The following is a 22705-nucleotide window of genomic DNA, read 5'->3' as shown; positions in this document are numbered from 1 at the left end:
GTCCAATAAAAGTCAGGTGAAATTGGCTTAATCAAACAAAAATGATATGAGGAAATATTCAAAATGTAGTGAATAGAAGTAATTATTAAGGTGTTTCAATAAAAATTGAAAGGAAGAATTGAAGTGGAAATAACCTGAACACAACAAATCTTTTAAATTTAAAAAAAAAAATATAAGAAGAAACTCTTTTTCATCTTAAGAAAAATCGATACTAATTTTTTTTTGTTTGGCTACTGCATTCAATGTTATCAAATGACTGCATTCAATGTTATCAAATGGATGTTTTGTTCTCATGTAGTTAGAATGTATCAGTAAGTTGAAAGTTACAATTAGGAGAAAATTATTAACTTATCATTATTTGCAGTGATATCATGCTTTAAAAAAGAATTTCCATTTTTGTATTTTTCATGGGAAAAATTTGTTTTTGCTACATTCTGCATTTTTTTTTGATGCTGCAAAATTCTTTCTGGGCTTTAAATTGCAGCATCATTTTACACTTTTATAATGTCTGTATGATCAACATCATATTTCCTTTAAAAACATTGATAATGTAAATGATGCATTATTTCTTGTTTCTTTATTTCAGATATTAGCCTTCATGTACAGTCTATTCACATTCTATCACCAAGGTCAGTATTTCTTTAACTTAACCATAATGACTTCAGGGATCATTTAAGCCATCTGTACCTAGTTGTACTTCATTCTGTTAATGTGTCGTAATTTAAGGTAAATCATACCAATTTAACAAATTGGAAAAAGATTTTATTTTGTCAGTGTGCAAAATAAAGTTCTTTAACTGATGTTATTTCAAATCAGATTTTAACACATTGAAAAATAATTATATTTTTGAGGTCAATACATTACCATTGGAGACTGGTGTTAACTTTATATCTAGTTGTTTTGACATCTGGTATCCTTATCCAATCAAGGATGACCTCTTGTAACCTCTAGTTAAGGTCCTAAATAGGGCAGAATTCCTAATTATTATATGATACAGCTCAGTCCTTAAAAATGTACAGATGAAGACAATACTTTAGGACATTTGAAAAGCTGAATGACTATTGATGATGGGGAAATTTTAAGTTTAATCGCCAGGAAAATCAATATAACAAGACATTTGACAAGTCACTTTTGACCTTTAAATTCATAGTATCTCCTAATATACATAAAAACTGTGTACAAGTTTGGTTACCAAAGATGGTATGGAAATTACTGATATATATCTCCTTCCATCTAGTGTTTTTTTAAGGGGGAGCAGCAATATGCATGAAGATATGAAATACATTTTTAAACTATAGCATGCTTTGGTACTTAATTGATAGAATTAATAAAGTTTAGATGCTAGTAATAACTACTATGGTCAGTACTATTTGAAGCTAAAAGAATTGAAAGAAAAGTAATAATATTTGCATGTAAGTTTTAACATCACCAAAATCACTTATGAATGTTGTAGGTAATAGATAAATAGCAATTATTGTTTATCACTTTACACTTTTCTAACTTCTAATGGAATGTGTTTATGTCTTGTAGGCTACGAGTTTAACATAGAATTGAAAGAATACTCACAAAATCTACAAAAAACACTTCAAAAGGTATGGTATGAAATTTTAGTGCTCAGGGTAAAAAATGAATGTTTACCACACTGTACAAAGTTAGGGTCCACATGCTTGCTTTGTAAAAACAAAATGCATGCCGGTAGATTTTTTACAAGCTGTATGATAGGATGAGAATATTTTATGATACCTCAATACTTCGGCATGATACAATGCACCTAATACATCAAATATATAAATGCTGCGTGTGAAAATACACGTAAAGCAGGGCTTGGTGTGAATGTACATTGTAAAATATTATTAGTCCTCTATCAGCCATTTTAGTGGAAGGGACTTAAGGTTTGCATGCCTTCTGTCTGTCTTTCAGTCCAGCAAATAAGTTTTCACACTTTTTGTGGTCATGCCTACAGATATTCATTTGTAATTGAGCTTCACCATGATAAGTTACAGATAAAGTTTCAGTTGGTTGATTATTTGCAGAGTTATTGCCCTTGGAATTAAAAAAAAGATCATGCTATAACTCAGTTTTACACATTTTTCTCTTTGATAATTTATGCATGTAATTTGCAAAATTTTGTTTCCTGATGATTTTTGAATTGGCCTGAGGCAAAGCCAATACAGAAATTACTTCAAATGAAAATTTTATTAATTAAATGAGCCAATGCAAGTCAGTTCTGAATGTTGGGTATTTCAAGAATACAAGTTAATTTGGCTAACTAATTCTGTGATGTCACTACATAGACAATTATTATTTATTATCTTCTGAAGTAGTAACTATGGCATAGATGATTGTTTAAAATAAATATTTTAAAAAAAATTTGAATATATATGTATTTATGTTATGTTTTCAGACAAGAGACAGTTTTAACAGTCAGAAGGAATACACTGAAAATCTTATGTTAAAGATGTTAGACAACAGAGTAAGTTTGTTGTTTCCATAGTAACATAAACAAAAACAATAGTACAAATATGACAATTTATTGTAATATTACGAGAATGCAAGTGTATGGATAGTTAGAGCTATAAGTTTGTTAGTTACAAAAGTTACTGATTCAAATGTTTTAATTTCATCCTTTAAAATTCCCTGCATGGCTTTAAAAAAATTTTTTCTTGGAAAAGAGTAATCAAGGGAATCAAGATTCTAGCGGAAATTGAAAGAATGGTATCCAGAGACAAAGAGCAGACATGGAAAACAAACATACACAACAAAGAACATATAATAAATTAAAAAATATTATATATAAAGTAACAAAAGTAAATGAGCAACTCGGACTCCACTAAAAACTGGAAGTACGGACCAGGTGCACAGGTAGGTAAGTGTCCTCTGCTTTTCTAGAAACACCTGCCGAGTTGCGGGAATCTTTTAAAACCTATTTATTTCATCAGCACTTGTATTTTCAATGTATTACAATTTTGCATTAATCTTTGACAAAGTCAATTGGATCTTAAAACAACCTGATTAGTAAGAGAAAGATGTCCATAGTACTGTCATTTCATAAAATATGATATATCATATTTTTAGCATTCTATAACTAAAATTGAAAGTTTTAATGTGTAATTGAAGACGTAATGCTGGAAAAAAATTGAGTTTTCTACTTCTTTTTTCTTGGCAATGTATGTGAGGATAGGGTTTTGGAATGAAAGAGAAGCAGTATATTAACAGCATGTTAGGCTTATAGCATGATGTCATTTGCAGGCAGTTCTGTGTTATCAAGTGGTAAATAATTGATGTAGAAGGATGCTTTTTAATATCACTAAGTAAAATGCATAGTATTTATACAATTGAACTATGTTACTGTATAAATAGTAACAATTTAAATAGTTTTCATTGTAAAATGACTTTAAGTTGATACTCACTGAAAAAATGATTTTTCTTACACCAACTTAAAACAAGGGCAAATAACTCAGACCCTTCTTCTGCTGAAGATAGAATGTATTAAATATACGATCAAAATTAAAAAGCGTTTAAAATTTGGTAGAAAAATAAGTATATTTAACATCCTTTAATAAGACTAACAGACTGAAATAAGGTCACAACCGTAGTAGAATTTAATTTCTTTCCTTATACTAAGGCTAGATATAAATGACTTGTTGTTAAACACCCTTGTCAAAATATTAAACATTTAGTTTCAAGTTAGTTCATATATTTTTTGGCACCTACATATGCTAAATTCAGAAAACTATTAGAACTTAGATACAGAGATTGCAGTGGAATTGTGTGGTCTTTTTATTATATATATATATATATTTATGATAATTATTCATTTCTTTTAGTTTCTTGAAATTTTATTTTCATGAAAAATCTAATAAGAAATAGAGGCAATGGTAATCTGAACATTTTCATTACTGCATCTTATTTTTACACAAATTTTTCCTGAAAATACAAGTAAAACAAATACAGTCAATCTAAATGTCTTATACATGTATTTGATATTCCTCAATGTAATTATTTATTAGTCGTTCCAGTTATTACTGGTAAAGTATTATACATCTCTATCACGTTAGAAGTTCTGGATCGTAATGTAAAGTTAACATGTCACCAGGGGTTCAAATTTGCTTTTGAGGATGGAAAGTCCTTGAGTCCTTTTCACATAAAGTCGTAAGTGTAAAATTAGTCATAAGTTATGACATCATAGTAGTTTGAAGTATTATGACATCATAATTTACGACTTTTTGTGAAAAGGACTGCTGGACTTTTGTAGGTATACCTTATGTAAATCAATGGTCCTCATAAGAGACGGAAGGTCTAGGACCTATGCTTATAAATTTGAAAAGTCCTTGATCATTAATGGAGTGACCCAGACCTTAGAATTATTTGAACTCTAGTCATTTGACCTAAATATAATCAAGTTATTAAGGTTCTTCTGTAATAGTGTGACATTGGTTTTTTTGCAACATAGTAATTTGACAAATATACTAAATGTTTTCATATTGTGATGAACTTGAAATCTCTATGGAGAGAATTTCAATTTTAATAAGCAAGTATAGTTGAGGATCATAGGTTATGCCTGCATGGGCTCATGATTTAGAAAAATAAATCTTGATGATTTTGTGAAAGTTAAGTCTGACTCCTGTTATCCCATTAAAAGAAAATTTGGGAAAATAACAAGTAATGAATGTAAAGGGAAAAAAGTATAGAAAACACACACAAAATTGAAATAAGATGATTGGAAATCAATAGTTAAAATTGTGGACATTAATTTGGATAGAATGCAAATAGGAAATGGCTGCAGTCATATGATAAAACAATTTTATGATTAAGTTAGGTTTTTGTATCTTGACTAATATTCTGTTTCTATCTTTTGATGATGAGGGGGTCTTTACTATCAATATATAATCAAGGCTAGGGGTATACTAACAGCCTGTTTCTATTTCTGGCAGTCACAAGTATACGAGGACGGGGTAATAATCATTTGCTTTGCTTGGGCATCTCACATTTCACATTAACCAGACTTCGTTCATATTGTGCTTTTGTTGTTGTGCATGTACATAATGAATATTACCATTTGCAGTTTCATCTTAATTTGCAGTTAAAGTTTCCTGTTGGTTTAACAAAACATTTTGAAAGTTATTTTTTGAATGTTTGTCGTTATGCTCCGTTATTTGATTGCCATTCAAATTTTATGTGTTTTATTTAAATTCACAAGTGTAATATAAGAAAATATCATTTGAAGAGGTCAAGTTGTTTTTGTTAGTAGTTTAGCTAATGTTATGATGTTACCATCAAAATTTACCTACTTAATTTTTTAAAAATCACTATGTACATTTGAGTCCACTGAAACTATATTGTTTACTCATAGCCCATTAATTACTGAGCATTAGATTAAGCTTTTATGTGGCTAATGGGTAAAATTAGTAAGTGGTGCATTATGGGAAGGTTTTCACAATGCATGACAACATTCTTCTTCATTGCATGGTTTTCATGTGCTTATCATACTTACAAATTTGAAAGAAAGGCTTATAATCCTTATCCAGCTGAAAACTCTATAAAATGTATGATTATATTTTTATTTTCCTGTCAGAATTTTATATACAATAAAAAACCCACACACCAATGTGAAGCAATTGCTTGATATCTTTAAGAACTTGTATTGCACCTTCAGAATCACAAAAGAAACCCATCAGTTTATTGTTTGAGTCCAAAGTGCCTGAATGTTACCCATATAAAAACCTATATGGAGAAATCACATACTGTCCAACAAAACCATCTACAGTAATATCTGGCTAATCCAATACCTCCAGAAACCTGTTTAATCTGACAAATTTATTAGTTCTTAAGTTTTCATTGTTCAGTGTTTAAATCTGCCCAACACAATCCTTTAGTCATGTTACACAGGTTTCAGTGTATTAGCTTTATACAAATATTATACAAATAAAGAAAAAGAGATTATCCTACTGAATTATACATGTCAATAATTCTAGTATATTTAGTTGTTAAGTCTATTCATTGTGTGAAATTTGTGAAACGAAAAAAAAATAAAAAAATGAACTAACACATTTTAACAAATTATGATAAATTGTGAAAATATTCCATATTTAATCATACTATAATTGACATATGTATTATCCATGTATTTTTAGAAGTTGGAAGATTATGTAAAACTATTGATTATTATTTGATGTTTTAGAAACCAATCACACAAGCAAAGGGAGGTTGTACAAGGGAAGGCTATTTATATCTGATGGAAAAAAGTAAGAATTTATGGTGTTTTTTTTTTTGTGTGCAGATATTTATTGCTGTAATATCAGAAATGGTAGAATGAGTTGTAGTATTAACTCTATGTAAAATGTCTAATTCAGTGTAATATATTTATGTGTTGTATCTAAAACACTGATTTTGTAATGAAATAAGCAGTATTATTCCTTTGTCACTCTGCATCAGTGAAGTATATTATGGGATACCGATTATCTTGGTTTCATGGAACTGGTTATCTCGACAAATAATTTCTTTTAAACTTCTGCATTTGATTAATATCGGCAATTTTAAGAATCAGTGAGTTAAAAGACTGTAAATTGGTGTCATGAACAATTTATATTTTCACGGTAAGTAATTTTTCTTGTAAGCTAAAGACATTTGTATAGAAGTTTGTACCAAACATTAACAAAAAGAATGGTGTGTTGTACATGACAATCCTCATACAACAATTAACTGTGAAAGAATGAATTATTCATGATGCCAAGTTATGCTGTCTACATCAATTTACATGAAAGGGTAAGAAAATGGTATATATTTTTTCACATTGGTATAAAATGGGGATAAAATGCCTTTGGTTTATGAAGTCCTGGTATCCTTTCCAAGTTACAGAATTTCCAATGAGGGAATATACTTTTACAAAGTCTAAAGATATACTTATTATTTTACCTTCATAAATGTGTCACAAACATTTTCGTTAAACTTTGGTAGAAATCCGGTTAGATGCTGTAATCTGAAAAAGATACCTCACTTCATAGTGCTTTAAAGTACATGTAATTGAAAGCAGAATTTAATAGAATGTGTTTTGAAGTTAAGTTTCACTAATGAAATTGTTTCACAAAAAAAATGATTATGATATGAACCGAACCTATTGTATAATTTTGTATAGAGAATTACAGAGCATCAAAATGGATGCCAAAACAGGCTAAGGACTTAACAGGTATACAGGTGTAGAGGGTGGACTGGGTCACTGTCTGTTGTTCATGTCTTGGTCAATCTGGTTCATATAAAAGGAGTTGACTTCCTATATGTCAGATTTTTTTGTCTCCATTCTTTGGTTAATTAAATTTCTAGGTTTTTTTAATTAAAAAAAAAATTGTTTCTGTTTTTGTAAGTAATCCACTGTGGGAAAAAAATGCAATTTGGTGGTTGTGAAGTATTTAAGGAAGTATTTTTGATATAAATAAAGGATTTTTCTGACTTGGTGGTAGACACATTATATATAACAGATTTCAAAGATTAATTTCTTTGAAATCTATAAAAAGAATGGAGACCAGAAACTTGATAGCAGACTATTTTATATAGGAAAGGAAAATGGGACTCATGTAGAAAATTGATTTTTTATATTTTTATCTAAGTGAGTTTCAATGCAATTTTGAAATTTGTGATGCACAGTTTTTTTTTCATTTTGAGATTAAACATAATTTAGAAGTATAATTATATATATATAATACTTTGAAATCAAAAGAGTAGAAAAAGTCTACAAATATATTTATGATTGAACAGATTTACCATGACAGTAGAATGTTGTGAAATTGTGCACGTTATGAAAATATAAGAGAAGTTCATGGCAAGTCATATGAGTCTTCTAAATTATGGTTTAGAGTTAATACACTGTCTTCAGACTTTATTTTGTCCATGTTACTCTTACATTGAGAGATTCCTGATTGCCAAAATTTCTCCTGCTCTTGAATAAAAAATAATAAATGAATTGGTCGACGAGGTCCACCCTCTAGACTAAAGGGCACTAACAAGACCCATCATAAATAACAATAAAACAGTCATGCCACAACTTTGTGTAATACTACATGGAATACAAGGACACACTTTTTAAGGGGAGGGGAAGTTTATATGTTTTTCTATTGATCTTAATGAGATTTTTTATTCTAAAGTAAATATCCAGGAAAACATCAGATTATTTTCAAAATTAGATTACATTGCACTTTTTGGTGTTGTGTTGTATTTATTTCTTTTTGTTTCTTTTTTTTTATTAATCAATATAAGTATATGTATTCATTTATTTAGAAATTAATTCTCGAATTTTTTTATTTGTATCCATAAAAGAAAGTAATGTCACTTACTGTAGTATTACATTTCCATGGTTTTTGTCAATGATTATTCATTACATGATTTTGTTTACAATTTTTTCATTAGACCCATTTTATACTTGGTTATTGCCAAATGTTAGAGGTATGATCTCTGCTAAAATATTTAACTAATTAAACTGCCAATAATAACATCAGCTCTTTATTCAAATTAATAAACGCATGCTAAAAATTCAGTTACAAATGAATTCTATCTGTCATTGGAAAGTAAAATGATATCAGTTTTTCATATTTCTTTATTCAGTTTTTTTTTGTTTTGAAAGAATTTTGAAAATGTTGCATGCTTATCAAAATTTCTTTGGAAAATGAAGCCTTGGAGTAGCATGTGTTGAATTTTGTACATTGACTTAATTTTAAAGAGAATTTAATGCAATTAAATGTATTTTCAGTTTGTCATAAGTGTAGCTTTACAGTGAGATTTTTAAGTTTTGAAATGTTTGGTATTTATTTAAGCTTTATTCTACAAGAACACAAACAAGTTTGACGGATTCTTATTATCACTGAGATGGAATTAGCACAATAGTTTTGATACAGTTTATAATTATAGTTTCAAAGAATCTTTTAAAAGAGGTTAGGGTATTATAAGAATCTCTATTTCCAGAGGCCCTTGGAACCACATGGAGTAAACACTACTGCTGGTACAAGAAAGATAACAAAGAACTACACATACTGCCATACAACCAAGTCACTGGAAAACTGGTTTGTTTTTATTTACATCCAGGTTTCTTGTCACAAAACTTGAAAATTCTGTCATATATGCCCAAATACTGGAATTTAATTGATTTAGAATTGATGTTTAATTTGTTGGAGTTATACCAAGAGTTCCTAAATCAAATTTTGAAATGGCAGTGAATTGTGGATTTTTTACAGGTTTATAAGGTATTTAGGACTAGTTGAGAGATGCCCAGTTTAAGGAGGTAGGCCTAGGGTAAGGGACATAACTCTTGAAATCAGTGATATGTTTGTATCCTATTCGATTTCACCAAAGCCTTTCAAGCTTTTATTTGAAACAGGATGAAATCAGTCCTAGTGACTTTGATGCTTACATGAGACCTGAATGCAAACATTTCAGTGAGTTGTGTCCCTTGCCTTAGGTCTACCTCCTTAAGGTTGTTACTAACATATACAATTAATTTTTTTTGATACCCCTACCGCCATCACATGTCCATCAGTAATTTTCATACACATTTCTCTGTTTCTGCTTGATGAAATAGGTTTCAATCTGTCCATCTGTCAAATATATTGCATAAATATACAACTTCTACTTTATTCCATGCCAAAATCTCCACAGTATCTGACAGTATATGGAGAAAAAGGCATATTGTCACATGTTCTGGTTTTGACAAGTTGTGTAAAATACTTTTTTATGGATTTAGTCATCACACATGCTTTGATGAAGGATATCAGACCCATTAAGGAGATTTCCATTAAATTTAGTATATGTTTACAACATGGTGAATTGCAACATATCTCCTATTTCTTGGTTCCAATGTTTCTTTTCCTTGTTTTTGCACCATTCCTTCCCTTGCTATATTCCAGTATAAGCTACTTTCTTTTTATTCATGTTAGTTGATTATAAATGGAGGTTATCTTTGCCCAAACAATGTGTGAAAGCTCTTGTAAAAGTTAACAGTTTCCGATAGTTCTCATTAAAAAAGAGTTGAGAAGACCATGAGGAAAACAACTATATATAACAATATTTCAATGTTTCAAATTTATTTGATAAAAACTGTAATTTGGGGATCAGTTTCATAACTTTATCAATAATTGATGTCGAAAAACAAATTATCCTAAGCATTGATCATAATACTTGTTATAATCTAACAAATGGTATTTAGAACTGTTTTAATTTGACAGAGTCAATCTACACCGGAGATGTTGACGATGACGTCATGTGTGAGACGGGCATCTCAGACAATAGACAAACGGTTCTGTTTTGATGTTCAGGTGTCAGATAAGTAAGAAATCATTATTCTTTATAACATGAATATCGTTATTCTGTGAATTCAACATTTCTGGGTATTAATTTAAACTGGCCTTATATTTTTGTTATCACACTTTATTTGAATTATCCATTTCTAGTGAATATGATGTTCATCACAAATACGAATAACACAGGTTCTGTAAAAAAATACTGTCATTTCAATACCTGTTTTAAAAAAATTCTACAGACTCAAATTATGGCATCTTGTAAATACACAAGAGTTTCAGCAAGCAGTGTACTAATTTAAAGCTAGAAATTGCAAGTCAAGGAAATCTCAAAAGGAAGTGATAAATTTTTTTTTGGTCACTAGCAGCAACCAAAAAATCGTCTTGGCGAAAGAACTACAGCTATTTTGACAATCTGAACGTTATGTTACTGCATTTAAATGTCATCTAATTTTAACAACGAAAAATTTAGGGAAACTTTTATTTATTATAAGGTGCCGTTTGTTCTAAATAGTTTAAACATCAGCAATAAACTTGTAGTTTTATTTTTATTTCAAATTTGAATGGTCCGGGCATTACGTAAAGCTGAGTATAACAATACATGTCTTAACACCAAAATTTGCTTTATGCTGTAATTTGAACACTGAGTTTTATCAATCAAATTTATATTTAAATGAATATCTTAGTACAATGCAACTGTATGTTTATATTATGAAGGAAAATCTGGCATCCTTGTAAGTTGATTAGGTAAGAAGTTGAAATTTACGATTGAGATTCTTATAAGATCATTGTAGTCTTGATTGTCTTCTAACATAATGTGATATTTACACGGATTTCTATGATAGTCAGTACCACCATTTATTTTGGGGAAAAGTTTGATTTCATTATTTGCCTGTCCATTGTAATCATAATAATCATTGCAGTCTGTTTTTATAAATGTTAAAATAAGCAAAAAGTTCAAGGGTGACACAGTTGTAACATTACAAAGATTTTTTTCTAAAACAATGCAGTTTATAGACTTTGGCCTTAGTTAAAATTATGTTTGTTTGTTTACTTACCAACCATCAAAAAAGTGACCCTTGCCACTCTATCCAAAATATTTTATTCATATCTATCAGCAAAAATTATTTTTTAATCTTGAAAAGATATTAATCACTGAAATTGATTGTTTACAATCCAAATAAGTGAAATAACTTCAGATTACTACATACCTAATCATTGTGAGTCAGTAAGGGGCAAGCCAACATTATTAATTTAGGTCTCAAATATGTTTGAAATATGTACCTCTGAGAGAGAAGAAAAATAAGATATATCCAGATTTTGTTTGTGTTTTGTATATTACATTGAAGGAAGGACAAGAGGTCATGCTCATTTTGTTTTTGATGTGTTTTAAAAATTCGAAATTCTTTGTCATTGTTTTCAGACCAGAAACTTTAACTTTCCAAGCTATGTCAGAGTCAGACAGAAGATTATGGATGGATGCAATGGATGGCAAGGAACCAGTATGTAGCTTAGTGGATGATTTATCTCCCTTGAATGTTCTTTGCTATACTAAAGCTTTCAGTATTCAGATCATATTTTATTATATTTTGAACTTACTATCTCTATTTTCTTGATACATTAAATAAAACCGTATTAAATGGGAACATAAAAAAAAGAGTTCTCAGAGTGTCAGTGATTTAAGACTCTTCATCTTTTTCACAAAAATAAAAAAAAATATCAACAGTTTGAATGTACTCAAGAGTCTGTGATCTTTCAACAGAATCATCTTACCAATTGTGACATTACAGCAATATGAACATACATACAAACAATGCTTGCACTTAAATGGTTGCTGTAGTTAATCATACAGGCTAGCTTTGATTTCTGCAGTTAATCATTATCATACAGGCTAGCTCTTTATTCAGGATACTAGTATTGCTCAAGCTTACTTATAAAGTTTTAATACATGTGACAGTTCAGGGTTCATTATAGCTTGCACAAAGTACCCAGCAGTGTACCATTTCATACTAGGTTACTTATTTCATGATTACAGATCATTTATGAGGTAATTGGCTTGAATGAAACCATAACACTCTTCCTTGTAACTTCTGATCATTATTTAATATGCGTTGATGTAGACCAAAGTCTAATAGCTGTCATTCACCAGACTGGATGTTCTATTCATGTTTAATTATGTATTTACAGCCTTATTCAGGCAGTCTTTCCATTCTTTCATTGTTTGAATGCAGTTTCTAACAAAACATGATATTTTTGTGTTGGATTGTTTTGTTTAGCATGGTTAAGTTTTGTTTGGTTCAGTAGGATGTAATGTTTATCTAATTCTGTGTATATCAGAGCTTCAGAAAATTTCTCTCTCTTTTGGGAATTGTCAGTCTGTTTCCTAGTAGAATGTAGATTGAGAAAAACCTAGAAATTAATTTACTTTCTACTGCAATACTCTAACAAACATATTTGATAAATTTTTCGATTTTGATAAAGAAAACTGGTATCATTTTTTTTTTTGTATTTGTTTGAAATTTAGGAGAATTAAAAGCAAGTAGATTTGTTTCGCTGAAAATACGTATGTTGCTCTACCAACCAGATATTTTATATAGATTCTCCATCAGTAATTAGTGGTTTAAAATTATTTCTCCAATCAAGATGGTAAAATTAAGACTTTCAACATGCAAGCTTTACCAAGCATGATATAATCTTAATTTTACCAGAGAGTGGAGAAATATTTCAATCATGAATAAGCGGAAGGAGAATTGGTTTCTCTCATGAAATCTGCAGAAAAATATAAGATGGAGGGAAACCTCACTCTGAAATTGAATCACAGCCCTGTTGATAAAAAAGTCATGTTCAGTTAAATCACCTGTTTAGTATGGGAGAAAGAAATTTCTTAAGTTTTATGGCACAAATAAAGTAAAAAGCCAGGGAGAATCTTTATCCTCACATTTTCATGGGTCACTTTTTCATTTTTTAGTTAAAGATGTTAATTTTATGGCTGAACATTCAATTCTTATGTTATCCATATGATTTTATTACTGTACAATTTTACATGTATCACTATCTAGCTGTATATTAATACATTTTATTTGAAACACAGGTGTATACAAAACCAAAGACGACTTCAGATGATTGTAAGTAAAAACCATTGTAAAATTCCAACATTGAAGTTGTTTAATTAACAGTTACATGCATTTGTTTCCTCAGTTAAAGTAATATATTTTTTGTGGCAGATCAGACTCAATAGAACTTGTTAGTTTTCCAAAAAAAAAAACAAAAAAAAAAATTGAAGTAATTTGTAATTGAACTGTGATAAAGTATTTTTATGGACTTTTTAATGTAATATGTTGATGAAAATTTCAGCCTCCTTGGATGACATAGGATTCCAGTTTATAAAGAAATGTATCAAAGCCATAGAGGATAGAGGTAAGTGTTATAGAGACGTGTTCATAAACCTTGTTTTCTCTATTATCTGCTCGTATGGCTGTCACTTTAGTTGGTTGTTTGATTGTGTCAAATTGTCTAAAATCTGATTGGTGGATAGTAATTTTACATTTCTTACATTATTCTACTGTAACAATTGATGATATCATTCTATAATGCTAGAATTGCTGCCATGGTACAGTTACCATATTTCAAGTGGTTAGATATTTTGAAGGAATCATATAGATAAAGGTTTTTTAACTCATAAAAGTTTAAAATTGCAAAAAATGAACTCACAAAGGCTGGTACATATGAAAACATTACATACATAGTTGATATTTTGTGATATTTAACTTTCAGTGTTTATCAAACCTACAAATACCTACAGCATTTTACAGTTTATGTATCAAATTATTCTGCTATCCAACTACATTTTAAATTTAGTTTTTACCTGGAGATAATAACTGTTAATCGCATTGAAACATGTGATGAAGAATATAATTTGAATGTTGGTAAAATTTCAATATGAATATTTCCAATAGATTTCAGTATAATAGGGTACTGGTAAGTACATAATACATTTTTTTAGAATTAGAATGTATACGTTATAATAACAATATCTATGTTAACATTTTAAAACCTTTACAATGATGTTTTTTTCAGGTTTAGAGGAGAATGGTTTATATAGAGTAGTTGGTGTAAACTCTAAAGTTAACAAGTTAATTTCTATAGGGTTAGGTCAGTACTGTTATTATAACAATCAGTGGTATATGTAGATTCCCTTATTCTTACTATTGTTTCAGTTTAACTAACATGTAAATTTGTACATATACTTATTGTCTTCAGAGACTTGAGATGAAACATAATCTCTTTTGGTGAACAAAACTTTAAACAACTAGTGAGGAACCACAAAACTAAAGTCATGACATATATTTAGACCAAGGCAATAGCTCTCTTATTTGCTAAGTTGGGGTTGCCTTTATCAAATTATAAGTTACTAGAGAAGACACACTTGAGTAAGTTTTTAATAATTTCATATTTTTGTATTTGTTTCTTATCTTTCAGATGCCAAGAAACGAGATAAGATGAATTTAGAAGATAATACACAGTTTGAGATTAAAACTATTACTAGTGCTATTAAAAATTACTTAAGGTATGTAGAAGTTTTACCTAATTAGATTAGATTTCTTGTAAGTTAATTTAAAAATGGGTTTTAATTACAGTGAAACTTCTTGAGAACAATAGTGGTTCAGATTTCATTATTTTGGGTAAAACATTATACTTTAGGCAAGAATGAATACCCTGTTAGAATTTTTTCCTTGCGCAATGCAAGCTTATTTTTATTGGTTTAAGTGAGTAATGCAAGTCACCAATAAGAAAAAAAAAAAACTTATGAACAATCCATCAGCATGCAACTGTCAACATCCAACCAGAATTAACAAATCTATTGATGTAGCATTAGCAGATTTTATCTTTAAGCATGGAGGATTTTTCTCTTGCTTTTTAGCAGAATTCTTCTATTTTAAATTCCAGATTTTACTGTAAGGATTCTTTTTTTACTGTATATTCTATTTTGCCAATTTCAGTTTTGTTTGTTGACCTCGTAAAATCGTCTTTAAAGCTTTGATAAGTTTGTTATATAGTATGAAGTGGTCGTGATAACTAAACAGCAATAGAGACCCCATTGGAATTAAGCTTATAAGGCTTTATGGCTAATCTCAGGCAACCAATATACTTCTGAAGAGTTACTGAAGTATATATACATGTATATATAATTTTATATATGATCATGTGTATTGCATATAGATAGTTTTAAATCGTTGATATCTGTTTTATATTGTAATTAAGATTGATGTTGCCTTAATAAAATTGAATTGAACATAATGAAAATTCAAACATATACACATATATAATTGAGGTCTGATTATTTCTATTATTTCAATTTTGAACCACAACTCTTTTGCACAAAACTGATTCAAAATACACTTGTGTATTGAGAGCCTGTGGTCCTTTTCATGAAAAATCTGAAGAGTAAAATTAGTTATGACGTCACAATACTTTGATTTACTGTGACGTCATAACTTATGACTAATTTTACACTTATAATTTTTTGTGAAAAGGACCACAGCTTTTTTGCATGTCATTAAATTGTTAATTGAACTGTTTAAGGTCTTTACCAGAACCATTGATGACATTTGGTTTCCATGCTCAATTTATACAGGCTGCAAGTAAGTACATTGATTTTCAAGTCAGTCAAGTGTTTTGGTATAAAGTATAGGAATTTGTAAGACATGAATATGTTATAAAAAATCTTAAAAATTAATATTAGCTGTTGTTCATGACCTTGTAACCCACAATTTTTTTTCTACAGCCGCCAAAATTTTGTTGTCGTGTATTGGTATGATGCTGTTGACGTGTCGTTGTCTGTAGACACTTGGTTTTCATGCAATAACTTGAATTGGTTGATCTTTATGAAATTTTACAGCTAGATTTTAAATCACAAAAAAGAAGGTTGGTATTGATTTTGGGGGTTATGGCCCCAACTGTTTAAGAATAAGGGGCCAAAAAATGGTCCAAAACAAACATTTCATAGTATTTAACTCTATAAACTCCTGTAAAAGAATAGGAATGTCTATATCCTTCCACAATATTCTACACCACAATAATCAGACTGGGATTGATTTTGGGATTAAGATTTAAAAATTTGAAAAAAAGAGGGGGGCAGAAGTGATTTCTTTGAAATAGTATAACAAGGCTAAAAGAAGACTAGAATTAATATTTTGGGTTATGAGTTGAGCCAAGTAAGAATAAGGGGCAAGAACCCAACTATGCAGGGTTCAACTTCTGTGGTCGTGGTCGTATCAAGATGCACTCTGCCAAACATTTAATTTTATTATTAAGATTTTTGTCACTTGCTTCCAATTATATTTTTTCAATGTCCTGATTCATGTTCTTTTTTTTATAAACATTGTTAGTATTTAGTTTTCTGCCAGATAAATAAAGTTGACCTACAGTTGCTTCTATATTAATTTTTTTATTGATGTATCTCATAAATTAGAATGTTTTTAATTTTAGAACAGGAAGCCAAGACGTTACGAATTCATGATATACACACATTGGTACATCAGTTACCACAGAAAAATTTTGAAATGTTAGAAATTATAATTAAACATTTAAAAAGGTAGGAACCTAACCTCATTATGTTGTTCCCTTTTTTTTTAAATGGTAGCCTTTTATGTATACCTTATATTTTTTTTTTATCATTTACCAGAGTGTTCATGCAAAAACAAGGCAGTGGATTGCACATGACAAATGTTTTTCTTTATAAATTTTCATCCATTTCATATCACATATGTCTCAAAGTTGAATGTTTTGATTAACTGCAACATGGAAAGCATGGAAATTAATTGAAAAAGGGAGATAACTCTATTTTGTGCATAATTTGGTTTTTTTTGTTAGGGACGTTTAAAATGATTTTCTGAGCCATCCATTGTGCTTTAAAAAAATCTTTTTACTATTTGATATATATATGATATAAACATGGGAACAAAAAAATGATATTAACCCTCTGCCAATTGTATCATAGGATCGGCCTTATTTTTACATGGACAGCCTCTTAACAGGCCAAGAATTCTACTGCAGTCCGTACATAAATGTGTATTTCATTTATTGTTGTCAGGTATAATATAAAACGCTTTCATTGGAATTACTTGAAACTTGAATAAAAAAAATGATATGCTGCTTTAAAAAAGGAATTGTTTTATTTTGGTCTTAATAACACTTCAAGCTTCCTCTTTATCATACATTTGTCTCTAAATTTAACTTTTTAGAATTTGGAAAAAAAAATTCATAAAAAAATTGAGAATCTTTCATGGGAATGATTAGAAATCTAGTATGGATTTTCCCATAATACATTATTCAGTATGTGTGGCTTTCTCTTCATCATACATCTACTTCACATTTTTGTTACTGATAAATTATAATCATTATGGTAATGAGTTTTGTCTAGCAAATCTTGATTATAAACTTTTATACTATACTTTTTTAGAGTCGCGGAATTCCAAGACAAAAATTTAATGACAGTTGCAAACTTAGGTGTGTGTTTTGGTCCTACATTAATGAAAGCAGAGGAAGAAACTGTGGCAGCCATTATGGACATCAAGTTTCTTAATATTGTTGTTGAAATTCTCATCACTAACTATGATCAAGTAAGTATATATACTTAATATAACTCAATAACATTTGGATCATGACTTCTGATTATAATTTATATTTTAAGGCCAAAACTTGATCTTAATGGCTCTACTTCTTTGTTTCAGATTTTTCAAAGCAAACCAGATGAGCCAGGTGAGCCAGAGGTTATACCGGCACCTGATAGTAGAATAGTACCTAATAGTAAAAGGACAATAATAACTGATCGTTTCACACCCGGTGTTAATCATACAATACTGTCATCACAACAAACCACGCCTACACAAGCTGTTTATATGAATAAGGCCCCTCCTCCTCCACCTGAGAAGTTTCGACCTATAGAATTTTATAGTCCTGCAGTACCGGGAGGTATGTATCCTACACATGGAAATATGTTATATTTTAATTACTTATTCAGTTTTACAAAGGCTACTGCTCATGAAACAGTGGTATCTTCTGATGATTTGAAAATTAAAACAACAATTATTTGGCATTCAGGTCAGCACAACTTTTATTAAGGTAATCAATATTATACAATAAGGATCAAGAATTAATAACTATTATGTTTGTTTCATGAAAGAAAACATTAACTTAGACTACAGTCTGTGTGGTGTCATGGACTACAGTCTGTGTGGTGTCATGGACTACAGTCTGTGTGGTCTAATGGACTACAGTCTGTGTGGTCTAATGGACTACAGTCTGTGTGGTCTCATGGACTACAGTCTGTGTGGTCTAATGGACTACAGTCTGTGTGGTCTCATAGACTACAGTCTGTGTGGTCTCATGGACTACAGTCTGTGTGGTCTAATGGACTACAGTCTGTGTGGTCTCATGGACTACAGTCTGTGTGGTCTCATGGTAGCTTGCTTGCCTTCAGTGTGGGAGGTTGGGGATTTGAGTCTTGTCCAAGTCATACCAAAGACTTAAAACATATTGTCACATAGTGGCATTGTTTACAAAAGTCAAGACATCACAGTAATTTTTGAATTTACAGTTGATATTAGTTTTAAATGTATATTTTTTATCAGGAAATAAAATGTGTATTCATTCTTTATACATGTATTAATTAAGAAATTTTAAGTTGAATTTTGTGTTTCCATGTTAAAATATGTAAATCTTACTTGTATGTTTTACAGGTGACATTAAAACAATCTTTTTTCAGTATATTTAACCAAATGGTTTGTAAAGATAAATTTAAGAAATTATATGCAGTTAAATCTGTCTGAAACAGACACTTTTTGAAGTCTCTTCATATCAGTTTAAACATATTTTAAACTTGGGTAAAGTGAACAACTGTTTAAATAGAACAATTTCAGTTCAAGAGGGGTTCAGTTTAAACATATTTTAAACTTGGGTAAAGTGAACAACTGTTTAAATAGAACAATTTCAGTTCAAGAGGGGTTCAGTTTAGACATGGTTTACTGTATATTGATGCTCTGTCATTATTTATTTGAAAAAAGGGGGCAAAAACAGAAATGGCTGGGTTGTGGTAAAGTGTTGTTTGTACCATAAACTGTAATATCTTTTAGATAATATTAATGGAGCGTAAAAATAAAGTCTGGGAAAATTCATAGAAGAAATGTCACCTGTGAAAATTACTCACTATACGGTAGTTATAGCTATAAATATTTAATACATTTTAATGAAATTAAGCTAATCTGATTTGAATGTTTTCAGAAAGCAGTAGTGGTAGTTCTGAATCTCTAAATTCCAGTCAGTCAAACCATCTTACTAATTCATTACCAATGGCCGATAATACACGGAAACCTATTTATAGTAACACTGGGACACCAGAATATGGCAATGTTAATGCCTTGGGTAAGTAGCGTTTGTACACATGACATTCCAATGTGACTTTGAATACAGAGTGATTAACACAGTTACGATTCAACATTACTTAATGATTAGAGCAATTTTGTATGAATGAAAATAATTTTTCAGTCACAACTACTGTAAATTAGTTTTCTTCATTAGGTTATACTCTGGTGCATTTGTTATGCTTTACCATATCCATTTTTTTCTATTTTATATTACAGCTAACAGATTTGCATTAAACATCTCAGGGGGAGACAACCCAATGTTGTAAGTATCAAAATTTATCAATGTTTGGTTTTTATGCTAGTTAAATTAATCTTCTTGTTTAGAAGTGCCCTTGTCTGTCCCACTCCAATAGAGCTTAAATATACCTACCATAGTTATTGTAAATGATCTATGTTCCCTTTAGTTAGCATGGTTGATAATCAAGGTCAAAGTCTAGTACCGTTAAAAAATCTTGCTTTGTTCGTCCCAATGTCATTACTGTAGTTTTTATACCACATAACACAATACAACAAGGTATTGTGTGATACTCACTATGTCCATCTGTATGGTCATTCTCCAACAGTTTTCAGATAACTTGAGAACGGATCACTGAATTATTTTGATGAACATAAATTGTTAGCAAAATTCAAAATGTGGTTTTCCAGTTATGTCATTTTGAACATTTTGTCATCCCCCTTTTTTCACTTTTACTTTGCAGGGTATCACTTAATGTACAGTTCCTTATTTTTTATTGTATTTGACTTAATTTGATGATAATATCGTAAATAATGTACCATTCTGTAAAAGCTGTCTAATGGTTCTTAGATAAAATATTGTGTTTGCATGCATGGTGTTGATTTTAATTTTCTGAAAGTCGCTTTGGGTTACTCATTAATATTCATTCAAAGATTTGATCTGTTCATTTGTTGTGGTTAGGTCTGACCTCATTTTTAAACTCTTAAGAAATTAAACAAAGTATGTAAGTTGGGTTAGATTTTAGTGGGGCTCACAATGAAAAATCAAAATGTTTGGGTTGTAGAAATCAAATGTATTTTTTTGAAATAATTAAAAACAAATCAAATAACTGTATCAGTAAGATATTTATACCTTTAGCAAACCTCTCAGAAAAAGAGTAGCAAGGTTGGTTTAACACAATTGTTGTAGACTAAAATTTCTGTTTGTTTAATAGAAATGTGTAGAGTTTTTATAGCACATTTCAGTTTTGTGTCAGTAAATCACACTTAATATAGTCGTGGTTTTAACACATATTTGGTGCCTTATAGCTCTCACCATACAATGTAAAAATATGACATCATTTGCAATTAAAAATTTCAACTTTTTAAAAGCCTTGCTTTAAACCTTACCCAGTTGATAGCATTTTTTTACAATTCCTTTTTTTCTAAAGTTTGCAAAATTTGAAACAAGGAATAAGCCCCCTGTCATATTACTTTCCTGTTTAAGTATGCATTTAGATCTGTTTAAATAAGAACCATAGTTTTAGTCAGCTAGATGTATATTACCTCCCCTTTTTTGTCCCCTCTCTTATCCCTATTTCAATGTGTCCCTACTTCAGTGGTTCCTGCATTGAAGAGCGTATGTTTTGTAGTGGCAGTGTAAAGAGACGTGGATCACAATCCATGCACAACTCCATGTAAGCTAAGCTTCATCATAATTCTTTACCTATGGTCATTTTTAATTACTGATTTGAAATGCATTTTGGAAGCTTGAGTAATGATATGCCAGAGTAAACAAATATTTAACTCAGAATTTAATCAAGGATGCTTTTCATCATGTACTTTCACTCCATTGAAAACATGGACTCAATTTCCTTTCAAAATTTAAGTTTCGAATAACATTTTACGAATTGAAAAAAAAATATGTATACTGTGAAGTACTTAATTCTTGGATAGCAATTTTTGTGGTTTGTAAAAATTTGTTTGTGGAGTGTAAAAATTCATGGATTCTAAAGATGTTTTAAATAGAAACATTTAACTTGGTTTGGACTTGAATTTCTGTGAAAGTATAAGATAAACCACGAAATTTGATTGCAATGAAAAGGATTATTTACCTTAAATTGTTTGACATCAAAACCACAAATTCAAGAATCCATGAACTTTTGCTCTTCCCCTAAACAACAAAATTTGATATGCACAAATATAAGTACTTTCATAGTACTGGTAGTATTTTGACCGAACCACAAATTTCAAATAAAAATTAGGAGCTTTATGGAAATAAAATGAAAGTTAATGTGAACAGCATAATGGAAAGTCTTTGAGGTGTCTTCAGTTCTTATTTCATAACTGAATTGTTTCTCTAACCTCCCTTTATTGTCCCATACAAAATTAACTAACATAAGCTTTGCCTTTGTGGCAGTAAGATTACTGTGTTATGTTGTCGTGTGAACACGCATGGAGCACTAATCTATCCCAAGACCGCCTTGTCATTGTGGTCTGTCACAACTATCACCCCCCTTTTCAATCATTACAAACTAACAGTGTTTCCATGCTGCATTGTGATGCTTATTGTTTTGTAGTGGAAGTGTAAAGAAACGCGGAACTCATGATTCCCCGTACAACTCTATGTAAGCCTCATCTTCATTTGTATTGTGTGCATTAAGTACTTGATAAAAATTAAAGTAGCAGTTTTCTGTTTTCTATGAAGAAGATTTTCTAGGCTTTTTTCAATTTTTTTTCATTGGAGACTTTGATATATGGCATAAATCTTTGTCTGTCATATTTTGAAACAAAAACCAAAAAAAAAAAAAACCAAAAAAACATTGATATTAATTCAAGTACAAATGTTTGTAATTTGACAAGTTGTTAGTCGTTTAGAATTTATAGCTTGAATTGGACTATTTATGTTAAAACCATAGTTAAAAATTACTTCATGGTTTGCATGACTCATGAAACTATCCAAGTTGGTACCATGTATAAAATATTTATTTTAAAATATATTTTTGTTTTCACAAGACCTAGCTACTTTGATTTTTATGTAGTGTGCATTGTTTCATTATTTACTCA

At 29.9% G+C, this 22705-nt stretch overlaps 1 protein-coding gene across 16 annotated transcripts in view; it reads left to right on the top strand.

The window, feature by feature from the left end:
• Window positions 1-22705, top strand: part of LOC148604390 (rho GTPase-activating protein 26-like) — a 44093-nt gene that overhangs the window by 12270 nt on the left and 9118 nt on the right. Inside the window, exons 7-27 of one of the 16 annotated variants that reach the window (XM_088549914.1) lie at window positions 587-629; window positions 1531-1592; window positions 2405-2473; window positions 3250-3270; window positions 4935-4955; window positions 6182-6245; window positions 7136-7186; window positions 8953-9050; window positions 10209-10309; window positions 11704-11782; window positions 13372-13405; window positions 13635-13697; window positions 14358-14432; window positions 14760-14847; window positions 15864-15922; window positions 16770-16875; window positions 17743-17902; window positions 18014-18254; window positions 19563-19703; window positions 19922-19967; window positions 22219-22266. In XM_088549914.1, the coding sequence (XP_088406040.1) occupies window positions 587-629; window positions 1531-1592; window positions 2405-2473; window positions 3250-3270; window positions 4935-4955; window positions 6182-6245; window positions 7136-7186; window positions 8953-9050; window positions 10209-10309; window positions 11704-11782; window positions 13372-13405; window positions 13635-13697; window positions 14358-14432; window positions 14760-14847; window positions 15864-15922; window positions 16770-16875; window positions 17743-17902; window positions 18014-18254; window positions 19563-19703; window positions 19922-19967; window positions 22219-22266 (1670 nt within the window). Of the gene's footprint in view, window positions 1-586; window positions 630-1530; window positions 1593-2404; window positions 2474-3249; window positions 3271-4010; window positions 4029-4934; window positions 4956-6181; window positions 6246-7135; window positions 7187-8952; window positions 9051-10208; window positions 10310-11703; window positions 11783-13371; window positions 13406-13634; window positions 13698-14357; window positions 14433-14759; window positions 14848-15863; window positions 15923-16769; window positions 16876-17742; window positions 17903-18013; window positions 18255-19562; window positions 19704-19921; window positions 19968-21258; window positions 21337-22218; window positions 22267-22705 lie in introns of all 16 variants that reach the window. The other 15 variants (XM_088549915.1, XM_088549908.1, XM_088549910.1 and 12 more) reach the window with 15 other exon arrangements.

Source organism: Perna viridis, chromosome 10 (genome assembly GCF_037379345.1).
Source record: "Perna viridis isolate PV_CMFRI_1.1 ecotype Kerala chromosome 10, ASM3737934v1, whole genome shotgun sequence".
Lineage (NCBI taxonomy): Eukaryota > Metazoa > Mollusca > Bivalvia > Mytilida > Mytilidae > Perna > Perna viridis.
This window is presented reverse-complemented; position numbering and strand designations above follow the sequence as displayed.